The 22,627-nt window shown below is 49.9% G+C and overlaps 1 protein-coding gene across 1 annotated transcript in view; it reads left to right on the top strand.

Moving 5' to 3' along the window:
• Positions 1-22,627, top strand: part of LOC140386059 (zinc finger protein RFP-like) — a 147,058-nt gene that overhangs the window by 5,487 nt on the left and 118,944 nt on the right. Inside the window, exon 2 of the mRNA XM_072468644.1 lies at positions 6,285-6,380. Coding sequence (XP_072324745.1) covers positions 6,285-6,380 — 96 coding nt within the window. The remainder of the gene's footprint in view (positions 1-6,284; positions 6,381-22,627) is intronic.

Below are 22,627 nucleotides of genomic sequence, written 5' to 3'. Positions count from 1 at the left end.
TAATAGTTATTAATCCCAACCCTAATCCTCCCCCAATGTAACAGGACATGGGAGGGGGATGGTGGACAACGTCATGGGTGGTCTGCTCACTCTCAGCTCAAAGTCTGCTTTTCACCTGGTCAGCAGGAGGGGTTCAGGGATGGGCGGAGGGCAGTCAAAGCCTGTCGGATCATCTTGCTTGGGCCTCAGGTGGGAAAAGATTGGGGGGGGGGGGGCTGCTGGCCTTCCTATCATGACCCCTACACTCTTCTCCACACCAGCCCTGGATACCCCTTCCCATAAGACCGCACACCTACCTGGTCCTGGACCTCTAGCACTTGGATTGATGGGAGTCCCAGCAGTGGACTCCGCTCAAGGTGACACCACCCAAGTACGGAGCGGATATCCTACCTTACAACAAATTACAGCTCCTCAAAAGCATTACATGGCTGTGGGGCTGCCACAGCTATGTGTTGTGTCATATGCAAAACTCTCACCTTTTCACGTCGTATTGTGAGTAACTCTTACTCTGTTGAAATGCCATGAGAGAGACGTTTAAGGGGCATCTTGACAAATACATGAATAGGATGGGAATAGAGGGATATGGGCCCAGGAAGTGTAGAAGATTGTAGTTAAGTCGGGCGTCGGCACGGGCTTGGAGGGCCGAAGGGCCTGTTCCTGTGCTGTACATTTCTTTGTTCTTTGGAATATGGAATAACTCCAATCCATAGGATCCCTGCAGTGCAGAAGGAGACCATTCAGCCCATCAAGTCTGCGCCGACCCTCGAAGAGCATTCTACTTAGGCCCACTCACCCGCCCTACCCCCCTGACCCCACACATCGATCATGGCCAATCTACCTAACTTTGGACTGTGGGAGGAAACCGGAGCACCTGGAGGAAACCTGCACAGAAATGGGGAGAACTCCAAACAGACAGTCACCCAAGGCTGGAATTGAACCCGGGTCCCTGGTGCTGTGAGGCAGCAGTGCTAACCGCTGTCACCCTGCTGCCTTATGTGCTGTTACTTCAGGGATAAGTCAGTAGAGATGCAGCGCAGACATTTATGAGAAATTTCAGATTATTCAGAAAAGACATTCATGTGACTAAGACACACCATCCATGGCAAATTAAGGAAGTTAAAGATAGCATCAAATGGAAGAAAAAGCATACAATTCCACAAATATGAATGGCAGGTCAGAATATTGGACAGAATATAAAGAACAGAAACTAATGATTGAAAGATCAAGAAGAATGTAGAAATTAGAGTATGAAAGCTAGCTAGAAATATAAAAACGGAGAGTAAGATTTTCTCCAGGTATTTTGAAAGGAAAAGAGGAAGGGACGTGAGTGTAGGCACTCTAGAGAGTGAGTCTGGGAATTAATAAGGGGGAAAAAAAACACCTTCACTGTAGCGGATGCAACTAACATGCCAGAAATAATTGTGAATCAGGAGGCGAAAAAGAGAGAGGAACAATTACATTCATCAGGAAAATGTACAAAAAAAAAAATGATCATAACTAAAAGCTGACAAGTCCCCACTTCCTTAGGGCTAAACAGCTGGTCTGTGATGCAGAACAAGGCCAGCAGTGCAGGTTCAATTCCCGTACCGGCCTCCCCGGTCATAGAATCATAAAAAAGTTACAGCACAGAAGGAGGCCATTCGGTCCACCTTCTACATGCCAGCCCAAGTACACCCAGGTGCCCTTTCCAATCCCACCTTCCTGCTCCCGGTCCATTGCCCTGTAGCTTAAGAGCACTTAAGGTGCAGGTCCAGGTACCATTGCAGAAGAGATTTACGAGGATGCTACCGGGACTTGATGGTTTGAGTTATAAGGAGAGGCTGGATAGGCTGGGACTTTTTTCCCTGGAGCGTAGGAGGCTTAGGGGTGATCTTATTGAGGTCTATAAAATAATGAGGGGCACAGATAAGGGAGATAGTCAACATCTTTTCCCAAAGGTAGGGGAGTCTAAAACTATAGGGCATAGGTTTAAGGTGAGAGGGGAGAGATACAAAAGGGTCCAGAGGAGCAATTGTTTCACACACAGAGGTGGTGAGCATCTGGAACGGGCTGCCAGAGGCAGTAGTAGAGGTGGATACAATTTTGTCTTTTAAAAAGCATTTAGACAGTTATATGGGAATGATGATCCAAATAGGGGCAATTGGGACTAGCTTAGTGGTAAAAACTGGGCAGCATGGACAGGTTGGGCCGAAGAGCCTGTTTCCATGCTGTAAACTTCAATGATTCTATGATTTTAAAAGAGTTTAGGGTCTCTGCTTCCACCACCAACTCGGGCGCAAATTCCAGACTCCCACTATCCTCTGTTGGGGGGAGGGGAATGAGTTCTTCTTCATGCCCCCTCTACACCTTCTGCCAGTTGTGTCCCCTGGTGCTAGAATTCTCGACCGAGGGAATGAATTTTATCCTGTCCACCCTAACTCTCCCCCTCAATTAAGTCACCCCTCGGCCTTCTTTGCTCGATCTCTCCCCGTAGCCACACTTTTCCAGCCCTGGCAACATTCTTGTAAACCTCCTCTGCTCTCTCTCCAGAGCAATAACGTCCTTCCTGTAATGTGGTGACCAGAACTGCCCACAATATTCTAGTTGTGGCCTCACCGGTGTTTTATACAATTCCACTGTTATATCCTTACATTTATATTCTATACCTCTGCCAATGAAGGGGAGCATTCCATTTGCTTTCTTAACAACCTTGTCTACTTGAACTGCTGCCTTTAGGGGCCTGTGTATCTGTACGCCAAGATCTCTCACTTGAAAATGAAAATGAAAATCGCTTATTGTCACAAGTAGGCTTCAATGAAGTTACTGTAAAAAGCCCCTAGTCGCCACATTCCGGCGCCTGTTCGGGGAGGCTGTTACGGGAATCGAACCGTGCTGCTGGCCTGCCTTGGTCTGCTTTAAAAGCCAGCGATTTAGCCCAGTGTGCTAAACCAGCCCCTTAAAAGAGAAGGTGGGCTTCTTTCGAGCCAGAATTGTACCAGCGACCTAAGGATGTCAGTTTTAATGATCTACAGTTCTCCACTCTCCCAGCTGAGCTATCGAGGGAGAGGCTTCCTCTACCCCTCTTAGTATATTCCCATTTATTGTGTACTCCCTACAACTGTTAGACCTCCCTCAATGCTGACCTCACACTTCTCTGTGTTAACATTTGACCAATGGCAGATGGAGTTTATCAGAGGTGGGGCGGGGGCGGGGACTGGTTAGTCATGAATGTGAAATTGCGACCACAATCAGATCAATCAGAATCTGGCCAAATGCTGTGGTATGCCCGAAGGGGCTGAATGGCTTGCTCCTCCTCCTCATTCGTATGTTCATCTGTATATTCTGGTGTACCCTACTGAATGTTATTTCATGGGAAGTGCGTGTTGCTGGCCAGGCCAGCATTTGTTACACATCCTTAATTGTCCTTCAGAAGGTTGTGCTGAGCTGCCTTCTTGAACTATCGCAGTCTGAGCTGATGGTCTGCACACAGAGCTGTCAGGATGGGAGTTCCAGCATTTTAACCCACTGACAGCGAAGGGACGGCGATGTATTTCCAAGTCAGGATGGTGTGTGGCTTGGAGGGAACTTGCAGCTGGTGTTCCTATCTGCTTCCCTTGACCTGTTATATGGCAGAGGTCACAGGTTTGGAAGTTGCTGTTGAAGTTGGCACTGTTGCTTCACAGCGCCAGGGTCCCAGGTTCGATTCCCTGCTGGGTCACTGTCTGTGCGGAGTCTGCATGTTCTCCCCGTGTCTGCGTGGGTTTCCTCCGGGTGCTCCGGTTTCCTTCCACCAGAAAGACGTGCTGTTAGGTGAATTGGACATTCTGAATTCTCCCTCTGTGTACCCGAACAGGAGCCAGAGTGTGGTGACTAGGGGATTTTCACAGTAACTTCACTGCAGTGTTAATGTAAGCCTACTTGTGAGAATAAAGATGATTATTATTAAGTCGGCTTGGTGAGTTGATGCAGTGCACCTTGTACATACTGCTGCCATTGTGCTTCAGTAGTGGAGGGAATGAATGTTTAATTTGATGGTTGGGGTGAGGCTGCTTTATCCAGGATGCTGGCAAACCAGGATCATGGAGATTTTGCCTTGTAGATGGCGGAAAGGCTTTTGGGAGCCATGGATTCCCAGCCTCTAACTTGCTCTTGGAGCCACGGGCGGGACGGTAGCACAGTGGTTAGCACTGTTGCTTCACAGCGTCAGGGACTCGGGTCCGATTCCCGGCTTGGGTCACTGTCTGTGTGGAGTCTGCACGTTCTCCCCCGTGTCATAGAATTATAGAATTTACAGTGCAGAAGATGGCCACTCGGCCCACGGAGTCTGCATTGGCCCTTTGAAAGAGCACTGTCATGTGGGGGTACCTTTAAGACATGGATGTTTAAGTAATGTACCCTTAAGAAAACAGTGATGTCAGAGAGTGGGTGGAGCTGAGGTCAGGACAGCCATTTTGCAGTTTTGTTTTGCAGTTGGAAAAAGAGTTTGTGTGTGTCTGTGTGTTTCCAGAGAGCTGCAGGAAGAAAGCAAGGTGCTGGAGCTGAAGTCAACCAAGCTACTATATCTCTGCTATTCTACAGAAAATATATATATCCTTTAACCTGATGTGATACTGTTTAAAGGTGTTAAATCTCTTGGAAGTTTGAAGAAACATTTTAAGGAGTTATTTATTGTTGCAATATTTTCTGAGTTATCTTTGAAGTAAGGGGTGTTAAGAGATCCAATGTTTATTTAAGATGTTAAGTTCAGTTCATGGAATATACGGTATTTTGTGTTTAAAAACCCTTGTGTCCATAATTGTAATCCCACACCTAGGGAACAAGCCATGTGCTAGGAAAAGCAACAAATCCATTAAAGGAGAGGTTGGTTGAACCCCATGATACATTTTGGGGTTCTGAAAACGCCTCGCCCATAACAAGCACCCTACTGAAGCCCACACCTGCACCCTATCCCTGTAACCCAGGTGGCTGCATGGGTTTCCTCTGGGTGTGCCAGTTTCCACCCACAAGTCCCGAAAGACTTGCTTATATTTTGTCTTCTAAATTCAGAGTACGCAATTCATTTTTCCCGGTTAAGGGGCAATTTAGCGTGGCCAATCCACCTACCCTGCACATTTTGGGTTGTGGGGACGAAACCCACGCAGACACGGGGAGAATGTGCAAACTCCACACGGACAGTGCCCCAGGGCCGGGATCGAACCTGGGACCTCGGCGCCGTGAGGCAGCGGTGCTAACCACTGCGCCACTGTGCCGCCCCTGCGAAAGACGTGCTGTTTGGGTGAACTGGACATTCTGAATTCTCCCTCCGTGTACCCGAACAGGCGACGGAGTGTGGGGACTAGGGGATTTTCACAGTAACTTCATTGCAGTGTTAATGTAAGCCTACTTGTGGCACTAATAAAGATTATTATTATTATAGCATATATATGGCTGGTACAATTCATTTCCTGAACATATATGTAACTCTTCACTTCAGATAGTGCTGGAAACACACAGTAAATCTGGTAACATCTGTTGGGAGAGAAATGTAGCTCTCGCTCTACCGACTTCGTCGTGCCCGACACGACACGTTGAGGCAGTTAAATGTCGCAAGAGGCCTCTGGTGAGATTTGACTGCCTTGTTCCACCACGCGATGTCTGACAAGGCGTCGCCATGTGGATCCCGTCCACAGTGGTGAATCCAGATTTGCATATTCAAGTTCGCAGTCATGCCCACTTGAATGTGTTCGCGCTGGAGTTACCCAAGGCACGGGATCTAATGCCCGCACCTCAGAAGTCATTTAGCACTGGTCTCCACCAACGCTGACCAGGCGTATCGGCAGCGTGGTACCCTGGCTCCCCTCTATGCCACCCAGACACTGTGGCATTGCCAGGTTGGCATGCCTGGGTGGCATCTTGCCCATGCTGGGGATCGGTTCCAGGGGTGTCCTTATGAGGTGGAGTGTGGATGGCCCGAGGACCCCTTCAATAGGGGGCACCCAAAGGCTGTGGTGTGAGGTTCAGAGACTGGTGAGCAGAGTTCAGTAGTGTAGGAAATGGGGCCTAAGTGTGGCCTCGGTGAGGTCTTCCTCGCAGCGACCCATTTAATAGCAAGGCCATTAATAACCGGGTAACACCTGGCTAAACATGCCCAATGAAGGACTGTTTCATTTCCGTTAAATCGCGCCCGTAACGTTCATGACTATCTTTTGATAAAAGTCCTTGAGCTCTATTGATAGCCCCATCTTTCTCTCACTGCAAATGATGCTGCATCTAATTGGTGTATCAAGTATCTCATTTCATTTTGCTTATTGTTCAACTGATTTTAGTTTCAGATCACAAAGAAAGTGAAGGATTTGAAGAAAGGTCATGACCGAATGAAGAAGGAGGTGGGCACGACTGCCCTGACATTACAGGACGTTGACGTAAGCGCAGTTTAATAAACCTTCTTGGCCAATCAGGCAGCATCTGTGGAGAGAGACGGGTGGGAGTACCTGGCCCTGACAGGTATCACTGTGGACAGGATGGGAAAACCTGGAAAGTCTCCAGAAGTCACTGGCTCTCCAAATTTTCCCATCCCGCCCGCTGCAATGCCTATCGGTGTCAGAAAATCCGACCCAACGCTACAGATCAATGTCCTTTCGTCAGAACGGGAAAGTAAATGACATGAAAGCCTATTTCTCCCCACAGATGTTGCCTGACCTGATGAGCATTTCCACCTTTTCGTCTTATTTCAATTTTCCAACATCCATAGTATTTTGTTTCTGATAAACTTTCTCTTTACTTCCTCCAAAACTCTTCAGGTTGTCAAAACCAAATCTGTGTTTCTTCAGTGTTATTTCCTGATTTCCCTTTGCTCGTTCCAACTTGGCGTGGTCCTGTGCCAGAGGGTTCTTGACATATTTTAAATTCAGTCCCTAATAAGCCTGGAGAAGGTGGTGAGCTGCCTTCTTGAACCACAGTCGTCCATGTGGTGTAGGTATACCCTCTGTGTTGTTAGGGAGTTCCAGGATTTTGATCCAGCGACAGTGAAGGAACGGCGATGGGCAGCACAGTGGTTAGCACTGTTGCTTCACAGTGCCAGGGACCCGGCTTCGATTCCCAGCTTGGGTCACTGCACCCGAACAGGTGCCATAGTGTGGCGACGAGGGGATTTTCACAGTAACTTCGTTACAGCGTTAATGTAAGCCTAGTTGTGACAATAATAAAGATTATAATATATATCCAAGAAAGGATGGTGAGTGACTTGGAGGGGAACTCCAGGTGTTGGTGTTCCCAGGTATCTGCTGGCTTTGTCCTTCCAGATGGTAATGGCCGTGGGTTTGGAAGGTGCTGTCTGAGGAACCTTGGTGAGTTCCTACAGTGCATCTTGTAGATGGTACACACGACTGCTGCTGTGTGGCGGTTGTGGAGGGACTGAATGTTTGTGGAAGGGGTGCCAATCGAGCGGGCCCCTTTGTCCTGGATGGTGTCGAGCTTCTTCAGTGTTATTGAAGCTGCACTCGTCCAGGCAAGGAGAGTGTTCCATCAAACACTCCTGACTTAGAACATAGAACAATACAGCGCAGTACAGGCCCTTCGGCCCACAATGTTGCACCGAAACAAAAGCCATCTAACCTACACTATGCCATTATCATCCATATGTTTATCCAATAAACTTTTAAATGCCCTCAATGTTGGCGAGTTCACTACTGTAGCAGGTAGGGCGTTCCACGGCCTCACTACTCTTTGCGTAAAGAACCTACCTCTGACCTCTGTCCTATATCTATTACCCCTCAGTTTAAAGTTATGTCCCCTCGTGCCAGCCATTTCCATCCGCGGGAGAAGGCTCTCACTGTCCACCCTATCTAACCCCCTGATCATTTTGTATGCCTCTATTAAGTCTCCTCTTAACCTTCTTCTCTCCAACGAAAACAACCTCAAGTCCATCAGCCTTTCCTCATAAGATTTTCCCTCCATACCAGGCAACATCCTGGTAAATCTCCTCTGCACCCGCTCCAAAGCCTCCACGTCCTATTCCTATAATGCGGTGACCAGAACTGTACTCCAAATGTGGCCGTACCAGAGTTCTGTACAGCTGCAACATGACCTCCCGACTCCGGAACTCAATCCCTCTACCAATAAAGGCCAACACTCCATAGGCCTTCTTCACAACCCTATCAACCTGGGTGGCAACTTTCAGGGATCTATGTACATGGACACCTAGATCCCTCTGCTCATCCACACTTTCAAGAACTTTACCATTAGCCAAATATTCCGCATTCCTGTTATTCCTTCCAAAGTGAATCACCTCACACTTCTCTACATTAAACTCCATTTGCCACCTCTCAGCCCAGCTCTGCAGCTTATCTATATCCCTCTGTAGCCTGCTACATCCTTCCACACTATCGACAACACCACCGACTTTAGTATCGTCTGCAAATTTACTCACCCACCCTTCTGCGCCTTCCTCTAGGTCATTGATAAAAATGACAAACAGCAACGGCCCCAGAACAGATCCTTCTGGTACTCCACTTGTGACTGTACTCCATTCTGAACATTTCCCATCAACCACCACCCTCTGTCTTCTTTCAGCTAGCCAATTTCTGATCCACATCTCTAAATCACCCTCAATCCCCAGCCTCCATATTTTCTGCAATAGCCTACCGTGGGGAACCTTATCAAACGCTTTGCTGAAATCCATATACACCACATCAACTGCTCTACCCTCATCTACCTGTTCAGTCACCTTCTCAAAGAACTCAATAAGGTTTGTGAGGCATGACCTACCCTTCACAAAGCCATGCTGACTATCCCTGATCATATTATTCCTATCTAGATGATTATAAATCTTGTCTCTTATAATCCCCTCCAAGACTTTACCCACCACAGACGTGAGGCTCACCGGTCTATAGTTGCCGGGGTTGTCTCTGCTCCCCTTTTTGAACAAAAGGACCACATTTGCTGTCCTCCAGTCCTCTGGCACTATTCCTGTAGCCAATGATGACATAAAAATCAAAGCCAAAGGTCCAGCAATCTCTTCCCTGGCCTCCCAGAGAGTCCTAGGATAAATCCCATCAGGTCCCGGGGACTTATCTATTTTCAGCCTGTCCAGAATTGCCAACACCTCTTCCCTACGTACCTCAATGCCATCTATTCTATTAGCCTGGGGCTCAGCATTCTCCTCCACAACATTATCTTTTTCCTGAGTGAATACTGACGAAAAATATTCATTTAATATCTCGCCTATCTCTTCAGACTCCACACACAATTTCCCATCCCTTTCCTTGACTGGGCCTACTCTTTCCCTAGTCATTCGCTTATTCCTGACATACCTATAGAAAGCTTTTGGGTTTTCCTTGATCCTTCCTGCCAAATACTTCTCATGTCCCCTCCTTGCTCGTCTTAGCTCTCTCTTTAGATCCTTCCTCGCTACCTTGTAACTATCCATCGCCCCAACTGAAACTTCACACCTCATCTTCACATAGGCCTCCTTCTTCCTCTTAACAAGAGATTCCACTTCCATGGTAAACCACGGTTCCCTCGCTCGACGCCTTCCTCCCTGCCTGACCGGTACATACTTATCAAGAACACGCAGTAGCTGATCCTTGAACAAGCCCCACTTATCCAGTGTGCCCAACACTTGCAGCCTACTTCTCCACCTTATCCCCCCCAAGTCGCGTCTAATGGCATCATAATTGCCCTTCCCCCAGCTATAACTCTTGCCCTGCGGTGTATACTTATCCCTTTCCTTCATTAACGTAAACGTCACCGAATTGTGGTCACTGTCCCCAAAGTGCCCTCCTACCTCCAAATCCAACACCTGGCCTGGTTCATTACCCAAAACCAAATCCAACGTGGCCTCGCCTCTTGTTGGCCTGTCAACATATTGTTTCAGGAAACCCTCCTGCACACACTGTACAAAAAACGACCCATCTATTGTACTCGAACTATATCGTCTCCAGTCAATATTTGGAAAGTTAAAGTCTCCCATAATAACTACCCTGTTACTTTCGCTCTTATCCAGAATCATCTTCGCCATCCTTTCCTCTACATCCCTAGAACTATTAGGAGGCCTATAAAAAACTCCCAACAGGGTGACCTCTCCTTTCCTGTTTCTAACTTCAGCCCATACTACCTCGGAAGAAGAGTCCCCATCTAGCATCCTCTCCGCCACCGTAATACTGCTCTTGACTAGCAGCGCCACACCTCCCCCTCTTTTGCCTCCTTCTCTGAGCTTACTAAAACACCTAAACCCCGGAACCTGCAACATCCATTCCTGTCCCTGCTCTATCCATGTCTCCGAAATGGCCACAACATCGAAGTCCCAGGTACCAACCCATGCTGCCAGTTCCCCTACCTTGTTTCGTATACTCCTGGCATTGAAGTAGACACACTTCAAACCACCTACCTGAACACTGGCCCCCTCCTGCGACGTCAAATCTGTGCTCCTGACCTCTATACTCTCATTCTCCCTTACCCTAAAACTACAATCCAGGTTCCCATGCCCCTGCTGCATTAGTTTAAACCCCCCCAAAGAGCACTAACAAATCTCCCCCCCAGGATATTTGTGCCCCTCAGGTTCAGATGTAGACCATCCTGTCTGTAGAGGTCCCACCTTCCCCAGAAAGAGCCCCAGTTATCCAGAAATCTGAATCCCTCCCGCCTGCACCATCCCTGTAGCCACGTGTTTAAATGCTCCCTCTCCCTATTCCTCATCTCACTATCACGTGGACTTGTGCCTTGTTGATGGTAGAGAGGCTTGGGGGAGTCAGGAGATGAGCTACTCGCTGGAGGATTCCTAGCCTCTAACCTGCTCTTTTAGCCACAGTATTTATATGGCGAGTCCAGTTCAATTTCTGGTCAATGGGAACCCTCTTGTTGTTGATAGTGAGCGATTCAGGGACGGGAATGCCATGGAATTTTGAGGGATGGTGATTTGATTCTCTCATATTGGAGATGGCTATTGCCTGGCACTTGTGTGGCATGAATGTAACTTGCCACTTGTCAGCCCGAGCCTGGATATTGTCCAGGTCTTGCTGCATTTGCATGAGGATTGCTTCAGTGTCTGCTGAGTCGCGAAAAATTCCACCAAACGTTGTCTTGATGTCAAGGGCAATCACTCACCTTTCGAGTTCAGCTCTTTTTTGTCCATAGAATCCCTACAGCGTAGAATGAAGCCATTCGACCCACTAAAAGATCACTCTACCCCCGCCCACCCCGCCCTAGCCTATAGCCCCATAACCTAATCTGCACAGCCCTGAACAATAAGGGGCAATTTTGCATGACCAATCCACCTATCCTGCATAATAAAGAATCTTTTATTGTCACAAGTATGAAGTTGCTGTGAAAAGTCCCTTTCTTTGCATTTGTTTGATCCAAAGCTGTAATGAGGTCAGGAGTTGAGTGGCCCTGGTGGAACCCGAACTGAGCGTCCGTGAGCAGGTTATAATAATAATCTTTACTGTCTCAAGTAGGCTTACATTAACACTGTAATTAAGTTACTGTGAAAATCCCTTAGTTGACTCATTCCTGCTCTTGTTCGGGTACACGGAGGGAGAATTCAAAATGTCCAAATTACCTAACAGCACGTCTTTCGGGACTTGTGGGAGGAAACCGGAGCACCCGGAGGAAACCCATGCAGACACGGGGAGAACGTGCAGGCTCCGCACAGACAGTGACCCAAGCCGGAATTGAACCTGGGACCCTGACGCTGTGAAGCAGCAGTGCTAACCACTGCTACCATGCGCCATTATTGCGAAGTAAGTGCCGCTTGATCGCACTTTTCATGACCCCGTCCACTACTTTGCTGATGATTGAGAGTAGATTGATAGGGCGGTAATTGGCTTGGGAAGAATTGTTCTGCTTTCTCTGTACAGGGTGTAGCTGGACAATTTTCCACATGGCCTGGTAATTGCCAGTGTCGTAGCTGTACTTGAACTACTTGGCTAGGAGCGTAGCTGATTCCGGACCACAAGTCTTCAGTACTATTGCTGGGATATTGTCGGGGCCCACAGCCTTTGCAGTATCCTGTGTCGCAGCCATTTCTTGATATCACGGGGAGTGAATCGTATTGACTGAAGACTGACATCTGTGATGCTGGGGATCTCCGGAGGAGACCGAGACGGATCATCCACTCGGCACTTCTGGTTGAAGATTATTGCGAATGCTTCAACCTTACAGAACATACAGTGTAGAAGGAGGCCATTTGGCCCATCGAGTCTGCAGCGACCCACTTCCAACCTGTCCCCCTAACCCAATAACCCCTCCTAACATTTTGGACACTAAGGGCAATTTTGGACACTAAGGGCAATTTACCATGGCCAATCCACCTAACCTGCACATCTTTGGACTGTGGGAGGAAACCGGAGCACCCGGAGGAAACCCACGCACACACGGGGAGGATGTGCAGACTCCGCACAGACAGTGACCCAAGCCGGGAATCGAACCTGGGACCCTGGAGCTGTGAAGCCACAGTGCTAACCACTATGCTACCGTCTGCCCCATTCTTGCACGGATGTGCTGGGCTCCTCTGTCATTGAGGATGGGAATATTTGTGGAGCCTCCCCCTCCAGTGAGTTGTTTAATTGTCCACCACCATTCACGGCTGGATGTGACAGGACTGCGGAGCTTAGATCTGATGCGTTTGTTGTGGGATTGTTTATCTCTGTCTATCACTTGCTGCCTATGTTGTTTAGCATCCAAGTAGTCCTGTGTTGAAGCTTCACCAGGTTGAAACCCCATTTTTCGGCATGTCTGGTGTTGTTCCTGGCATGCTGTCCTGCACTCTTCCTCGGTTGACCCCTGGCTGGGTGGTATAGAGTGGGGGATATGCCGGGCCAGGAGGTTACAGACTGTGGTTGATACAATTCTGCTGCTGATGGCCCACAGCGCCTCCTGGCTGCCCAGTCTTGAGTTGCTAGAAATGTTCAAAGTCTACCCCATTTACCATGGGGTAGTGTCACACAACATGATGGGACTGCATAGATACATAGATACATAGAAGATAGGAGCAGGAGGAGGCCTTTTGGCCCTTCGAGCCTGCTCCACCATTCATCACCATCATGGCTGAACATCCAACTCAATAGCCCAGTCCTGCTTTCTCCCCATAGCCTTTGATCCCATTCTCCCCAAGTGCTATATCCAGCCGCCTCTCGAATATATTTAAAGTTTTAGCATCAACTACTTCCTGTGGGAATGAATTCCACAGGCTCACCACTCTTTGTGTGAAGAAATGTCTCCTTATCTCTGTCCGAAATGGTTTACCCTAAATCCTCAGGCTGTGACCCCTGGTTCTGGACACACCTATCATTGGTAACATCTTCCCTGCATCTACCCTATCTAGTCCTGTTAGAATTTTATAAATCTATATGAGATCCCCCCTCATTCTTCTGAACTCCAGCGAGAACAATCCCAACCTAGTCAATCTCTCCTCATACGACAGTCCCTCCATCCCTGGAATCAGTCTGGTAAACCTTCGCTGCTCTCCCTCGAGAGCAAGATCATCCTTCCTCAGAGAAGGAGACCAAAACTGCCCACAATACTCCAGGTGTGGCCTCACCAAGGCCCTGTACAATTGCAGCAACACATCCCTGCTTCTATACTCTAAACCTCTCGCTATGAAGGCCAACATACCATTAGCCTTCTTTACCGCCTGCTGTACCTGCATGTTTACCTTCAGCGAATGGTGCACAAGGACACCCAGGTCCCGCTGCACACTCCCCTCTCCCAATTTACACCCATTCAGGTAGTAATCTGCCTTCCTGTTTTTGCTTCCAAAATGAATAACCTCACACTTATCCAAATAATACTGCATCTGCCATTGGTTTGCCCACTCGCCCAACCTGTCCAGACCTTGCTGGAGGATCCCTGCATCCTCGTCACAATTCACCCTCTCACCTAACTTTGTATCATCTGCAAACTTTGAGATGTTGGGCGGGATTCTCCGACCCCCCGCTGGGCCGGAGAATCGCCGGGGGGCGGCCTGAATCCCGCCCCGCTGGCTGCCGAATTCTCCGGCACCGGGATTTGGCGGAGGCGGGAATCGGGCCGCGCCGGTCGGCGGCCGCTCGCAGCGCCCCCCCCCCCCCCCGGCGATTCTCCGGCCCGCGATGGGCCGAGCGGCCGCCTGTTTTAGGCCGGTCCCGCCGGCGTAAATTAGACTGGGTACATACCGGCAGGACCTGGGGTCCTCGGTGAGGGGGGGGGGGGAGTCTGGCCCCGGGGTGCCCCCACGGTGGCCTGGCCTGCGATCGGGGCTCACCAATCCGCGGGTGGGCCTGTGCCGTGGGGGCACTCTTTCCCTCCGCACTGGCTGCTGTGGACCTCCGCCATGGCCGGTGCGGAGACAAATCCCCCTGCGCATGCGCTGAGATGACGCCAGCACACGCTGGCACTCCCACGCATGCGCCAACCCCGCCGCCGCCGGCCTAGCCCCTGAAGGTGCAGGATTTCGCACCTTCTGGCCGGCCCGAATCCGGAGTGGCTCATGCCACTCCTCAGCACCGGTACCGCCCGCACCGCCAGGCAGGGGAGAATCCCGCCCGTTACATTTTGTTCCCTCATCCAAATCATTAATATATATTGTGAATAGCTGGAGTCCCAGCACCGATCCCTGTGGTGCCCCACTGGTTACTGCCTGCCAATTTGAAAAGGACCCATTAATCCCTACACTTTGTTTCCTCTCTGCCAACCAGTTTTCTATCCACCTCAATAAATTTCCCCAATCCCATGCGCTTTAATTTTGCAGAATAATCTCTGATGCTGGACTTTGTCAAACACCTTCTGAAAGTCCAAATATACCACATCGACTGGCTCCCCCTTATCGACTGTCCTGGTTACCTCCTCAAAGAATTCCAACAGATTTGTCAAGTATGATTTTCCCTTCATAAATCCATGCTGGCTCTGACTGATCCTGCCACTGCTTTCTAAATGTTCCGCTATAAAGTCCTTGATATTGGATTCAGGCATTTTCCCCACTACCCATGTTAGGCTTACTGGTCCCTGCTTTCTCTCTACCTCCCTTTTTGAATATCGGAGTGACGTGAGCTACCCTCCAATCTGCAGGGACAGTTCCAGACTCTATAGAATCCCGGAAGATGACCACCAATGCATCCACTATTTCCAGAGCCGCCTCCTGAAGCACTCTGGGTTGCAGATTCTCAGGCCCTGGGGATTTATCCGCCTTCAATCCCATCAGTTTTCCCAGCACCATTTCTCTACTAATGTTGATCTCCCTCAGTTCTTCCCTCTCACTAAACCTTTCATTCTCCAACATTTCTGGTATCTGATTTGTGTCCTCTTGTGAAGACAGAACCAAAGTATGTATTCAATTGCTCAGCCATTTCGTTGTCCCTTATTATGCATTCCCCTGTTTCTGTCTGTAGGGGGCCTACATTTCTCTTTACCAATCTCTTTCTCTTCACATATCTGTAGAAACTCTTAGTGTCAGTCTTTATGTTCCCTGCAAGCTTCCTTTTGTACTGTACTTTCCCCTTCTTAATCAATCCCTTCGTCCTTCTTTGCTGAATTCTAAACTGCCCGCAAACCTCAGACCTATTATTTTTCTTGGCCAATCTGTATGCTTCTTCCTTGTGTCGGATACTATTTCTAATTTCCTTTGTAAGCCATGGATTGGCCCTCTTACCCCCTTTGCTTTTGTGCCAGACAGGGATGAACAGTTGCTGTAGTTCCTCCATGCGTTCCTTGAATGTTTGCCATTGTCTATCCACTGTCATCCCTTTGAGTAACTCTCCCCAATCTATCAAGGCCAACTCACGCCTCATATCCTCATAGTTCCCTTTATTAAGATTCAGCACCCTAGTCTCCGAATCAACTACTTCACTCTCCATCTTGATAAAAAATGCTATCATGTTATGGTCACTCATCCCCAAGGGATCTCGTACAGCCAGATTGGCAATGATTCCCTTCTCATTACACAGTACCCAGTCTAAGATGGCCTGCTCTCTCGTTGGTTCTTCCACATATTGGTCAAGAAAACCATCCCGTATACACTCCAGGAATTCCTCCTCTCCGGCATTGGGGCTAATTTGATTTGCCTGATCTATGTGAAGATTAAAATCACCCATGATCACCGATATTCCCTTATTACATGCATCTCTAATTTCCTGTTTAATGCCATTCCCAACCTCACCAGTGCAGTTTGGGGGTCTATATGATGCCCACTAATGTTTATTGCCCCTTGGTATTTCTCAACTCTGCCCACACAGACCCCACATTGTCAGAACTAATCTCCTTTCTCACTATTGTGTTAATTTCCTCTTTAACCAGCAGGGCCACACCACCACCTTTTCCTTTCTGCCTGTCCTTCCTAAATACTGAGAACCCTGGGACATTCCCATCCCTGGTCACCCTGCAGCCGTGTCTCCGTAATCCCAATTATATCAGACCCATTTCTATCTATCTGCGCGATTAGTTCACCCACTTTATTGCCAATGCTCCGTGCATTAAGGCACAGAGCCTTTCAGTTTGTCTTTTTCACAATGCTTGTCTTGCTCCCAATATTTTTCTCTCCGGCCCTGTTTGAATTTTGTCCTTGGATTCTCCACCTATCACTTTTCTGATTCACTTTTCTACCTTTTGCTTTTGTCCTTGCTCCCTCTTTCTCTGACTCCTTGCGTAGGTTCCCACCCCCCTGGCATTTTAGTTTAAATCCTCCCCAACCGCTCTCGCAAATAGGACATCAGTCCCAGTGCCCGGGTGTAACCCGTCCAGTTTGTACAGGTCCCACCTCCCCCAGAACCGGTCCCAATGCCCCAGGAATCTGAAACCCTCCCCCTGACACCATCTCTTCAGCCACGTATTCATCCTACATATCCTGTCATTTCTACTCTGACTGGCACGTGGCACTGGGAGTAATCCTGAGATCACTGCCTTCGAGGTCCGATTTCTTAACTTCCTTCCTAGCTCCCTGTATTCTGCCTTTAGGACCTCAGCCTTTTTTTTACCGATGTCGTTTGTACCGATGTGTACCACGACCACTGGCTGTTCACCCTCCCCCTCCAGAATGTCCTGTACCCGCTCCGAGACATCCTTGACCCGAGCATCAGGGAGGCAACATACCATCCTGGAGTCTCGTTTGCGGCCACAGAAACGTCTGTCTATTCCCCTTACAACTGAATCCTCTATAACCTTTGCACTGTCACACTTATCACCCCTCCCCTCTGCAGCAGAACCAACCATGGTGCCGCGAGTTTGGCTGTTGCTGTTTTCCCCTGAGAGGCCATTCCCCTCAACAGTATCCAAAGCGGTATATCTGTTCTGTAGGGAAATGGCCACAGGAGATTCCTGCACTGCCTGCCTCACTCTCTTGCTCTGTCTGGTGTTCACCCATTCCCTTCCTGCCTGTGGAGTCTGAGCCTGCGGTGTGACCACCTCTCTATCGACGATACTCTCCGACTCGCGGATGCTGAACAGTGTCTCCAGCCGCCGCCCCATCTCTGAAACTCGAGCTTCCAGGAGCTGTAACTGGAGACACTTCCTGCACACATGCTGACCCTCGGGACTGGAACTGTCCCCAGACTGCCACATGGAGCAAGAGGAACAGACAACGCCTTGGAGCTGTCCTGCCATGAATTATTCCTTTAAATTAAACCATTGAAATTAAACTTTCGAAAGATGTTTTTGTATCAGATTAAATCCAATCCCCGTATACTATTTAATAAGATTTTTTTTTTAAAAACTGAGTATTTAGCCCTTTTGATCTGACAACAAATTAAAAATAGTTATTTAATTGAATTTTAAAAAGTTATTTTTAGCACAAGTGGATAGCACTGTGGCTTCACTGCGCCAGGGTCCCAGGTTCAATTCCCTGCTGGGTCACTATCTGTGCGGAGTCTGCACATTCTCCCCGTGTCTGCGTGGGTTTCCTCCGGGTGCTCCGGTTTCCTCCCACAGTCCAAAGTCGTGCAGGTTGAGTGGATTGGCCGTGATAAATTGCCCTTAGTGTCCAAAAAGGTTAGGAGGGGTTATTGGGTTATGGGGACAGGGTGGAAGTGAGGGCTTAAGTGGATTGGTGCAGACTCGATGGGGCGAATGGCCTCCTTCTGTACAGTAAGTTCTATGTTCTATGTCCGATGTTCTATGTTCAACTTGAAAATAGTAATTTAAATCAATCCAAAATAGTTATTTTCGTCAAATTAAACATTTAAAAATTATTAATTCAAATCAACTTAAAAATAGTGATCGAAGTCAAAACAAAACTAGTATTTAAGTCAGTAACTCCTGAAATTCAACTTTAGCCCAGTCTGCCTTTCAGCTAAGCCGGTCACAGTCTCGTGTGAGGCACTTTACAGGGTTTCTTTCAATTTTGAAACAAACAGCTGTCTTACCGGATAGCGCTCTTTACTGAAGTCTCGCCCTCTCTCTGTCCGCGCTCTTTACTGAAGTCTCGCCCTCTCTCTCTCCGCGCTCTATACTGAAGTCTCGCCCTCTCTCTCTCCGCGCTCTTTACTGAAGTCTCGCCCTCTCTCTCTCCGCGCTCTTTACTGAAGACTCGCCCTCTCTCTCTCCGCGCTCTTTACTGAAGTCTCGCCCTCTCTCTCTCCGTGCTCTTTACTGAAGTCTCGCCCTCTCTCTCTCCGCGCTCGACACTGAAGTCTCGCCCTCTCTCTCTCCGTGCTCTTTACTGAAGTCTCGCCCTCTCTCTCTCCGCGCTCTTTACTGAAGTCTCGCCCCCTCTCTCTCTCCGCGCTCTTTACTGAAGTCTCGCCCTCTCTCTCTCCGCGCTCTTTACTGAAGTCTCGCCCTCTCTCTCTCCGTGCTCTTTACTGAAGTCTCGCCCTCTCTCTCTCCGCGCTCTTTACTGAAGTCTCGCCCTCTCTCTCTCCGCGCACTTTACTGAAGTCTCGCCCTCTCTCTCTCCGCGCTCTTTACTGAAGTCTCGCCCTCTCTCTCTCCGCGCTCTATACTGAAGTCTCGCCCTCTCTCTCTCCGCGCTCTTTACTGAAGTCTCGCCCTCTCTCTCTCGGCGCTCTTTACTGAAGTCTCACCTCTCTCTCTCCGCGCTCTATACTGAAGTCTCGCCCTCTCTCTCTCCGCGCTCTATACTGAAGTCTCGCCCTCTCTCTCTCCGCGCTCTTTACTGGAGTCTCGCCCTCTCTCTCTCCGCGCACTTTACTGAAGTCTCGCCCTCTCTCTCTCCGCGCTCTTTACTGAAGTCTCGCCCTCTCTCTCTCCGCGCTCTTTACTGAAGTCTCGCTCTCTCTCTCTCCGCGCTCTTTACTGAAGTCTCGCCCTCTCTCTCTCCGTGCTCTTTACTGAAGTCTCGCCCTCTCTCTCTCCGCGCTCTTTACTGAAGTCTCACCCTCTCTCTCTCCGCGCTCTTTACTGAAGTCTCGCCCTCTCTCTCTCCGCGCTCTATACTGAAGTCTCACCCTCTCTCTCTCCGCGCTCTTTACTGAAGTCTCGCTCTCTCTCTCTCCGCGCTCTATACTGAAGTCTCGCCCTCTCTCTCTCCGCGCTCTTTACTGAAGTCTCGCTCTCTCTCTCTCCGCGCTCTATACACTGAAGTCTCGCCCTCTCTCTCTCCGCGCTCTTTACTGAAGTCTCGCTCTCTCTCTCTCCGCGCTCTTTACTGAAGTCTCGCCCTCTCTCCCTCCGTGCTCTTTACTGAAGTCTCGTCTGCTCTCTCTCCGTGCTCTTTACTGAAGTCTCGCTCTCTCTCTCTCCGCGCTCTTTACTGAAGTCTCGCCCTCTCTCTCTCCGCGCTCTTTACTGAAGTCTCGCTCTCTCTCTCTCCGCGCTCTTTACTGAAGTCTCGCCCTCTCTCTCTCCGCGCTCTTTACTGAAGTCTCGCTCTCTCTCTCTCCGCGCTCTATACACTGAAGTCTCGCCCTCTCTCTCTCCGCGCTCTTTACTGAAGTCTCGCTCTCTCTCTCTCCGCGCTCTTTACTGAAGTCTCGCCCTCTCTCTCTCCGTGCTCTTTACTGAAGTCTCGCCCTCTCTCTCTCCGCGCTCTTTACTGAAGTCTCGCCCTCTCTCTCTCCGCGCTCTTTACTGAAGTCTCGCCCTCTCTCTCTCCGCGCTCTTTACTGAAGTCTCGCCCTCTCTCTCTCCGCGCTCTATACTGAAGTCTCGGCCTCTCTCTCTCCGCGCTCTTTACTGAAGTCTCGCCCTCTCTCTCTCCGCGCTCTTTACTGAAGTCTCGCCCTCTCTCTCTCCGCGCTCTATACTGAAGTCTCACCCTCTCTCTCTCCGCGCTCTTTACTGAAGTCTCGCTCTCTCTCTCTCCGCGCTCTATACTGAAGTCTCGCCCTCTCTCTCTCCGCGCTCTTTACTGAAGTCTCGCTCTCTCTCTCTCCGCGCTCTATACACTGAAGTCTCGCCCTCTCTCTCTCCGCGCTCTATACTGAAGTCTCGCCCTCTCTCTCTCCGCGCTCTTTACTGAAGTCTCTCCCTCTCTCTCTCCGCGATCTTTACTGAAGTCTCGCCCTCTCTCTCTCCGCGCTCTATACTGAAGTCTCGCCCTCTCTCTCTCCGCGCTCTTTACTGAAGTCTCGCCCTCTCTCTCTCCGCGCTCTTTACTGAAGTCTCGCCCTCTCTCTCTCCGTGCTCTTTACTGAAGTCTCGCCCTCTCTCTCTCCGCGCTCTTTACTGAAGTCTCGCCCTCTCTCTCTCCGCGCTCTTTACTGAAGCCTCGTCCTCTCTCTCTCCGCACTCTTTACTGAAGTATCGCCCTCTCTCTCTCCGTGCTCTTTACTGAAGTCTCGCTCTCTCTCTCTCCGCGCTCTTTACTGAAGTCACGCTCTCTCTCTCTCCGCGCTCTATACTGAAGTCTCTCCCTCTCTCACTCCGCGATCTTTACTGAAGTCTCGCCCTCTCTCTCTCCGCGCTCTATACTGAAGTCTCGCCCTCTCTCTCTCCGCGCTCTTTACTGAAGTCTCTCCCTCTCTCTCTCCGCGATCTTTACAGAAGTCTCGCCCTCTCTCTCTCCGCGCTCTATACTGAAGTCTCGCCCTCTCTCGCTCCGCGCTCTTTACTGAAGTCTCGCCCTCTCTCTCTCCGCACTCTTTACTGAAGTATCGCCCTCTCTCTCTCCGTGCTCTTTACTGAAGTCTCGCTCTCTCTCTCTCCGCGCTCTATACTGAAGTCTCGCCCTCTCTCTCTCCGCGCTCTTTACTGAAGTCTCGCCCTCTCTCTCTCCGCGCTCTTTACTGAAGTCTCGCCCTCTCTCTCTCCGCACTCTTTACTGAAGTCTCGCCCTCTCTCTCTCCGCGCTCTTTACTGGAGTCTCGCCCTCTCTCTCTCCGCGCTCTTTACTGAAGTCTCGCCCTCTCTCTCTCCGCGCTCTATACTGAAGTCTCGCCCTCTCTCTCTCCGCGCTCTTTACTGAAGTCTCGCCCTCTCTCTCTCCGCGCTCTATACTGAAGTCTCGACCTCTCTCTCTCCGCGCTCTTTACTGATGTCTGGCTCTCTCTCTCTCCGCGCACTTTACTGAAGTCTCGCCCCCTCTCTCTCCGCGCTCTTTACTGAAGTCTCGCCCTCTCTCTCTCCGCGCTCTTTACTGAAGTCTCGCCCTCTCTCTCTCCGCGCTCTTTACTGAAGTCTCGCCCTCTCTCTCTCCGCGCTCTTTACTGAAGTCTCGCCCTCTCTCTCTCCGCGCTCTATACTGAAGTCTCGCCCTCTCTCTCTCCGCGCACTTTACTGAAGTCTCGCCCTCTCTCTCTCCGTGCTCTTTACTGAAGTCTCGCCCTCTCTCTCTCCGCGCTCTTTACTGAAGTCTCACCCTCTCTCTCTCCGTGCCCTTTACTGAAGTCTCCCCCTCTCTCTCTCCGTGCTCTTTACTGAAGTCTCGCCCTCTCTCTCTCCGTGCTCTTTACTGAAGTCTCGCCCTCTCTCGCTCCGCGCTCTTTACTGAAGTCTGGCCCTCTCTCTCTCCGTGCTCTTTACTGAAGTCTCGCCCTCTCTCTCTCCGTGCTCTTTACTGAAGTCTCGCCCTCTCTCTCTCCGTGCTCTATACTGAAGTCTCACCCTCTCTCTCTCCGTGCTCTATACTGAAGTCGCGCCCTCTCTCTCTCCGTGCTCTATACTGAAGTCTCACCCTCTCTCTCTCCGTGCTCTATACTGAAGTCTCACCCTCTCTCTCTCCGCGCTCTATACTGAAGTCTCACCCTCTCTCTCTCCGCGCTCTTTACTGAAGTCTCGCCCTCTCTCTCTCCGTGCTCTTTACTGAAGTCTTGCCCTCTCCCTCTCCGCGCTCTTTACTGAAGTCTCGCCCTCTCTCTCTCCGTGCTCTTTACTGAAGTCTTGCCCTCTCTCTCTCCGTGCTCTTTACTGAAGTCTTGCCCTCTCTCTCTCCGCGCTCTTTACTGAAGTCTCGCCCTCTCTCACTCCGCGCTCTATACTGAAGTCTCGCCCTCTCTCGCTCCGCGCCCTTTACTGAAGTCTGGCCCTCTCTCTCTCCGTGCTCTTTACTGAAGTCTCGCCCTCTCTCTCTCCGCGCTCTTTACTGAAGTCTCGCCATCTCTCTCTCCGCGCTCTTTACTGAAGTCTCTCCCTCTCTCTCTCCGTGCTCTTTACTGAAGTCTCGCCCTCTCTCTCTCCGTGCTCTTTACTGAAGTCTCCCCCTCTCTCTCTCCGTGCTCTTTACTGAAGTCTCGCCCTCTCTCTCTCCGCGCTCTTTACTGAAGTCTCGCCTCTCTCTCTCCGCACTCTTTACTGAAGTCTCGCCCCC

Source organism: Scyliorhinus torazame, chromosome 11 (assembly GCF_047496885.1).
Source record: "Scyliorhinus torazame isolate Kashiwa2021f chromosome 11, sScyTor2.1, whole genome shotgun sequence".
NCBI lineage: Eukaryota > Metazoa > Chordata > Chondrichthyes > Carcharhiniformes > Scyliorhinidae > Scyliorhinus > Scyliorhinus torazame.
The sequence above is the reverse complement of the archived record's forward strand: the minus strand, read 5'-3'. Positions and strand labels throughout refer to the sequence as shown.